Below are 7,839 nucleotides of genomic sequence, written 5' to 3' on the forward strand. Positions count from 1 at the left end.
CTGGCTCCATGCTCAGAAATTTCTCCTGGCAGGCACGGGGGACCATATGGGATGCTGGGATTCAAACTGATGACCTTCTGCATGAAAGGCAAACGCCTTACCTCCATGCTATCTCTCTGGCCCCTTATTCTTAAATATTTTTATTTAAAGCATTATGGTTTCAAAATTATAGTTAAGATTTAGATATACAATGTTTTAGCACTCAATTTCTTTTCTTCTCCTCTCTACTCTGGGCCAAGAATGTTCTAGACATCTCTCATTTAAACCATCGTATTCCTTCATGAAATTATTCTAGATGCTAAATTTATATATCAACATATCATCCTGTATTTTTCTTTTGTTATGGCTTACTTTATTTATTTAACATAATATCATCCAGTTGCAGTATCACTACACATTGCAGTGAATTTCAGGATTGTATCATTCCTTAAACTATGTAGAATTCCATTGTGTATATGTACTACATCTTCATAATCCACTCATCTCTTATTGGGCATCTAGATTGAATCCAACACTTAATGATTGTACTGAGTGCTGCTATGAATAGTGATGTTCAGGAGAGAAGAAATTTCTATATTAAAAAACCACAAATGCAATTGAATGTCTGAGGAGCAGAACAGGAGCAGTTGAGGGGAGAGATCGGGGAGCTCTAAGGTGAGATGCAAGAACCTCCAGAACACAACAAAAAATGCAAATTTTTTAAAGAAATGACCAATACATTAGAGAAACATGGGATGAGCTCAGGAGGAAAAATATAGGGATGCAGGAATGCAAATTTAATAAAGAATCACTAAGGAAATCATAGATAAAAATTTCCCAGCGTTGAGGAGAAACTCAACTTCACCTCGTCATATTCCAGTGACTTGAAGATTACCAGTTAAAATAGACCCAAAGAGAAAAAACTCTAAGGTACATTATAATCAGGATGACAGAAACCAAAGAGGAAGACACAATATTGAATGCAGTAAAAATAAAAAAAAGGACCATACACAAAGGAAAACTGATAGCATTCACAGTAGATCAGGGGTCTCAAACTCACGGCCCGGGGCCATTTGCGGCCCTCCGTACAACATTTTGTGGCCCGTGGCCGGCCTTCAAATATCGCAGTATTCGCGATTATTTGCTTACAGAATAATTGCAATAAAAATTGCATTAGTAGGTTCTGTTCGGGGTATGCAAATGTTTAATGCGATTTTTTGCGATTTTTTTTCTTACTAATGCGATTTTTTATTGTGAATATTAGGTAAGCGAATAATTGCGAATACTTTGCACCTAGCGCAGACATCATTTTCGCTGCTCCTGCCCACTGTCCCTTGCATTATCGGAGGCCTAAGGGAGAGAAGGGAGAGAAGTTTATTACAGAATTTTATTTTGTCATACCTTCATCATGACTTCATCAAAGCCTGCAGTGAAGAGAAAGATTGATGACAGCACAGACAATTTCAGGAAAAGTGGGAGACGCAGTATTTCTTTATTGAGCACAGGGGCATCCCCACATGTCTTATTTGCTCAGAGAAAGTTGCAGTGCACAAGGAATACAACTTGAAATGCCATTATTCAACTAAACATGCTGAGGAATGTGCAAAAATATCAAGGAAATGAGAGAGCCAAACGGGTTGCCAGTCTTTAAGCATGTCTAATGAGGCAACAGAATTTCTTCAAGAAAGCAACCAAAGAGAATGTTGCATCAGTCGAAGCTAGTTACATGGTTAGTGAGATGATTGCTAAGGCAGGGAAACCATTCACAGAAGGAGAGTTTGTTAAAAAATGCATGTTACAGGCTGCAAGTATTATCTGTCTGGAAAAAAAAGGTCAGTTTAGCAAAATTAGCCTTTCTGCCAACACTGTGGCAGAGCGCATTTCTGACATGTCAAGTGACATTTATCATCAACTGTGTGAGAAAGCCAAATGTTTTGATACATACTCAGTTGCTCTTGATGAGGGCACAGATATAACAGACACTACGCAGCTCACAATTTATGTCCGTGGTGTTGATTGCAATTTTGAATTGACAGAGGAGCTGCTCACAATAATTCCAATGCATGGCCAGACCACCACTAATGAGATATTTCGGCATCTGTGTGATGCCATTGAGAATGCAGGTTTGCCATGGAAGAGGTTTGTTGGAATAATAACCAATGGAGCATCATCGATGACAGGGAGGAAAAATGGACTGGTGGCACTTGTTCAAAAAAAAAAAACTTGAATATACTCATTAGTTTATTGAGAACTGTTGTACTTTTTAGAGAAGCTGAATGAGGAATTTTAATTAGTTGAGTTTTTGAGGTTACACCTGGCAGTGCATTGGATTTGGTACTTAGGGATCAATCTGAGAACCATGTGGTGCTGGGATTGAACCCAGGAAAAAGCATATTTTCTGCAGCTCTTTGGACTCTAGTTGAAACCTATTTCTGCACTCAAGCTTGGGACTACAGGGAAAAGTGTAGGTGAATGTTGGATGTGTGCCGAAAAAGGTAATGTGGAATACAGCTGTCCACTCGGAATTTATACATGATCATGTTGATTATGGCTTTCAAAACTGTGAGAGTAAATTCGATTGGCGTGTGATAAGGAAAAGTGAGATGCCTACGTGAGCCGCCTGAACACCATCTATCAGAATAACCTAACCAAGTCCCATATAGATATCATCCATGGCCATGCAGCGTTTATGAACGATTCCAGGCCAACAATTGAGGTCAACGGGATCAAGTACACTGCCCCGCACATCCTGATTGCCACGGGGGGGGGGGTGCCCTCCGACCCACAAGAGAGCCAGATCCCTGGGGCCAGCCTAGGGATCACCAGCGATGGATTCTTTCAGCTGGAAGAATTGCCTAGCCGAAGTGTCATTGTTGGTGCAGGTTACATTGCTGTGGAGATAGCCGGGAACCTTTCAGCCCTAGGTTCTAAGATAACATTAATGATAGGGCGTGATAAGGTGCTTAGAAATTTTAATTCACTGATCAGTTCAAACTGCACTGAAGAGCTGGAGAATGCGGGCATAGAGGTTCTGAAATTTTCCCAGATCAAAGAAGTTAAAAAAGACTTCTTCTGGCTTGGAGCTCTCTGTGGTTACTTCAGAACCAGGTCTGAGTCCCACCATGTCTACAATTCCAGATGTGGACTGCCTTCTCTGGGCCATTGGGCAGGCCCCGAATTCCAGGAGTCTAAATTTAGACGAAGTGGGAGTTCAGACTGACGATAAAGGTCATGTCATCATAGAAGAGTTCCAGAACACGAGCATAAAAGGCGTCTATGCAGTCGGGGATGTGTGTGGAAAAGCCCTTCAGTTGCCATAGCTGCAGGCCGAAAACTTGCACATAGACTTTTTGAATGTAAAATGGATTCAAAATTGGACTATGACAATATCCCCACAGTGGTCTTCAGACACCCGCCTATTGGGACAGTAGGACTTACTGAAGAGGAGGCCATTCGTAAATATGGAAGGGAAAACGTGAAGACCTATTCAACCACCTTTACCCCAATGTATCACGCAGTTACCAAAAGGAAAACAAAATGTGTGATGAAAATGGTCTGCGCCTTCCAAGAGGAAAAGGTGATTGGCATCCATATGCAGGGAATCGGCTGTGATGAAATGCTACAGGGCTTTGCTGTGAAAATGGGAGCAACAAAAGCCGACTTTGATAACACGGTCGCCATCCACCCAACCTCTTCAGAGGAGCTGGTCATGCTTCGCTGAAAGTCCAGGCACTAGCCTAAGACCCAAGACCACCAGTTAATCACATTTCACCATTTCTTTACCATAATCAGGATCTTCTGCTAGTGAAAATGAGCAGTCAATAACAATTTATGTAATTGGACATTTGTGATTTTTTTTATCTGATCATGTTTCACAAAATTTTAAAGATTTTTTTTTCTTTAAGATTAACAGCTCTATGGTAGGTGAGTTTGGTTTTTTCAATCTCATTCAGAGTTCAAAGTGGGCTGGAGAGCTACAGCAAGCTGGAAGATGTGTTTTGCATGCAGGTGGCCTGAGTTTGATCTCTGGTACCACATGGTCTCAGAGAACTGTCAGGAGTGACCCTACACATAAATCCAGAAGTAGCCCCTGTGCACCACTTTGTGCCCCCCTAAAAAAAATATATGAAGTACAATGAAATTAATGTACTTGAATAACTATAGCTTGCTGATTTTTTTTGTAGAGGAAGATGACAGTAGCTTTTCATATTTAAATAATGTAAATGCACAAATACTCTTTTTTGTAGTCAGTATTGTGCACTGCATATCACAGAACTACTTCAAAGATAATCTTTTTTTTAAAGTTGAAGTATTATAGTTTGCGGTAGTATTGAAATTGTTTTATAATTGCAAAGGATACCAATCCTTTCCCCACAGCCCTCAAGGATTGTCTTAATGTGAAAGCATGTACTGAGGGGCTTTAGCTGGAGTAGCCCCAATATCACCAGGTATGGTAGCTCCCCAACTAAAATCCCAAAAAATGTTAAGGCCAGAAATGCAGCTTAGCTAGAGAGTACCTATTTGCCTTGCATGTGTGAGCATGCAAGAGTTTAACCCCCAGTACTACCCCTCCCCCATTATTTGTGATACTTTTATGACATGAAAATACATCAAACTTAGGAAAGGGTTTTAGGACCTTATTATGTAAGAGAGGGACATTGCAAAGTGATTCCAGTTTTCAAAGGAGATACACTCAACAACTTTCTTCTTATGCTGAGAAATCATACTTCAATGAATGTTTCCAATTATTCAATGTGCTGCTGATGTTTCAGTTTTTTCTGAGAATCCACTTCTAGAGATTCAAAAATAAAAGCAACCTTTTCTTCCCCCCCCCCCAAAAAAAAACCCAAAAAACTTGAAGAGGAGGGTGTAGAGAAGGCCAATACTCTTCACTGCATTATCCATCAGCAGGCCCTTTGCAGTAAATGCCTGCCGTGTGACAATGTGATGTCTGTTGTTGTGAAATGCATCAACCAAATCAGATCCAGGGACTTAAAGCACAGGAGGTTCCATGCTTTTTTAGAGGAAATGGAGTCAGAATATGGAGATGTGCTCTATTTCACCGAGGTACATTGGCTCAGCAGGGGAAATGTCCTGAAAAGATTTTTTTGAGTTGAGAGAAGTGAAAGCCTTCATGGAGAAGGATAGGAATGCTGTTTTTGAGTTGTGTGATCACAAATGGCTCATGGACTTAGCTTTTCTTGTTGATATCACACATAAGCTGAATGTACTAAACAAGATGTTACAAGGCCCAGGGCAGCTTATCAGTGCTGCCTATGATAACATGAGAGCATTCTCCACAAAACTTGTGTTATGGAAATCCCAGCTCTCTCAGACAAACCTTTGCCATTTCCCAGCATGCAAGGAACTTGTGGATGCAATCATACCATTTAGTGGTGAGAAATATGTTGATGCTATTTTTAAGCTAGAGAAGGAACTTGATCACAGATTTGCAGACTTCAAAAACCACAGAGCCACTTTCCAAATTTTTGTGGACCCCTTTTCCTTTGATGTGCAAGATGCCCCTCCTGTGCTTCAAATGGAGCTCATTGACCTGCAATGCAACTCTGATCTCAAAGCCAAGTTCAGGGAGATTAGTGGAAAAGCAGACATGCATGGGCTATTTTTGAGAGAATTGCCCCCCAGCTTCCCTGAGCTTTCCCGAATGTTCAAGTGCACCATGTGCCTTTTTGGGATCACATATTTGTGTGAAAAGTTATTCTCCACATTGAACTTCAATAAGTCAAAGTACAGGTCTAGACTTAATGATGATCATCTTCAAGCCATTCTGAGGATCTCAACTGCTTCCTCTCTAAAACCAAATGTGGTTCAGATTTGTGAGAAGAAGCACTGTCAAGTCTCTGGCAGCAAGGAATAGGCAAAAGATGCCATGTTCAGAAGAACTGTTCATGATCTTCACTCAATGTTCTATTCATGTTCAGAAGAAATAATTAAAACTATTAATAATGACGTTTGAGGACTATTTTTTGTGAAATTCCTTGTGAGGCCCTGCCTTACCCTGACTTTGCCTCCTGCGGCCCCCAGGTAAATTGAATTTGAGACCCCTGCAGTAGATCCATTAAAGGAGACTTTGTGAGCCAAAAGAGAATGGTAGGATATTATAAAATACAACTAAACAATCCCACAAACAAAAACAAAAAACTCAATGAATTGAATACTTTACCAAAAATACCCTGTCCAGCTCGGCTCCTTTTTAGATTTGAAGAAATGATGCAGAACTTTGTGGGCAAACAGCAGCTTAGGGAATTCATAGCTTTGAAACCAGTTTCACAAGAAGAATCCAAGTGCTGACAAACTTCTCCACACTTTGTCATTGAGAATGGCATTATTCATGGTGCTAACTGTTGTCTTGTACTAGTCTGAGAAAAGTCTGTTTATTCCTAGCGTGCTAACAAACTTCATATTTTTATAATGAATTTATATTTTATTTATATTGAATATTTTAAGACTATTCAGGTGATTTTGTTACATTTACCAAAGTTATTTTTAATTACAAAACACCTTTGTATTAATGCATATACTTAAGTCTAACCTATAATATAATTATAATCATATATCATAGGTAAATATTACCTATAATTCTAGTATCTCAATAAAATGATTATACTGTAAAATTAAATTAAAAAATAAAATGCAGAAAATATTCAAATATTGAAGGCAACTGAAATTCCTTGCATGATTTATAAAATAGGAAAACAGGGGATGTGACTCAATGATAGAGGACATGCTTTGCCATACCACATTATACTCCCAGAACCATTGTGTATGCACTGAGAGCAGCCAGCACTGCTGGGTGTGAACCCTGAAAATAAGAAAGGAAGAAAAGAAGGAAGGAAGGAAGGAAGGAAGGAAGGAAGGAAGGAAGGAAGGAAGGAAGGAAGGAAGGAAGGAAGGAAGGAAGGAAGGAAGGAAGGAAGGAGAAGGAAGGAAGAAGGGAGGGAGGGAGGGAGGGAGGGAGGGGAGGGAGGGAGGGGAGGGAGGGAGGGAGGGAGGGAGGGAGGGAGGGAGGGAGGAAGAAGGAAGGAGAGGAAAATTTCTTTATGTACATAGGATATTGTCCATATCACTGTGGAAATAGCCTGGGCCAAGATCTGCACCAAATGGAGCCCGCAGAACTCAGCCCCCCAATGCAAGTAGTAATGCTTAGGTCCTGGTGTTGTTGTGAGATCTGGAATCCACTAAAACAGCTAATCTTTTACTGTTCTCCGTTTCCAGTTCTTTCCTTTCGTTTTGACTCATACTTAGTGCCTGCCAACTTAGCATATCAGCTTCTATTTACATGACCAGAACTGTATTTCTGGTATAAAATAGATTTTTTTGTTTTTATCTTTTAATTGTATCACTGTGAGATACATAATCACAAAGTTGTTTATTATTGAGTTTCAGTCATAACAATATTCCAATACCGACCCCTTCACCAGTGCGCATTTCCAACCACTAATGTCCCAGTTTCCCTCCTGCCCTTTCCCTGCCTGCCTGCCTGCCTCTATGGCAGACCTCTCTCTCTCTCTCTCTCTCTCTCTCTCTCTCTCTCTCTCTCTCTCTCTCTCTCTCTCTCTCTCTCTCTCTCACACACACACACATACACACACCCTCCTCTCCTCTCCTCTATGCTTCTTTTTTTTCCTTTTGGCATTGTGGTTTTCATATTGTTACAATAATATCACTTTACCTCCTTTCAGCACCCAGGTCTTGCCTAGAGTGCTAATTTCTAATAACTATCATTGTTTATAGTGGTCCTTTCTTTACTCTGTGCCCTAACTGCATTCTGTGGCAATCTTCCTACTATGAATCAGTCCTTCTGGCCTTAATCTCTATTTCCTTTGGGAATTATTATAC

The 7,839-nt window shown here is 40.3% G+C and overlaps 1 protein-coding gene across 1 annotated transcript in view; it reads left to right on the top strand.

Moving 5' to 3' along the window:
• The window catches only part of LOC126004397 (glutathione reductase-like), a 30,431-nt gene extending 26,693 nt beyond the window's left edge, over nucleotides 1-3,738 (top strand). The window contains 4 exon segments of the mRNA XM_049770836.1: nucleotides 2,448-2,565; nucleotides 2,568-3,037; nucleotides 3,039-3,285; nucleotides 3,288-3,738. Of these exon segments, the coding sequence (XP_049626793.1) occupies nucleotides 2,448-2,565; nucleotides 2,568-3,037; nucleotides 3,039-3,285; nucleotides 3,288-3,700 (1,248 nt within the window). The 3' untranslated portion in view covers nucleotides 3,701-3,738.
• The last annotated feature ends 4,101 nt before the right edge of the window (nucleotides 3,739-7,839 follow it).

This window comes from Suncus etruscus, chromosome 3 (genome assembly GCF_024139225.1).
Source record: "Suncus etruscus isolate mSunEtr1 chromosome 3, mSunEtr1.pri.cur, whole genome shotgun sequence".
Taxonomy (NCBI): domain Eukaryota; kingdom Metazoa; phylum Chordata; class Mammalia; order Eulipotyphla; family Soricidae; genus Suncus; species Suncus etruscus.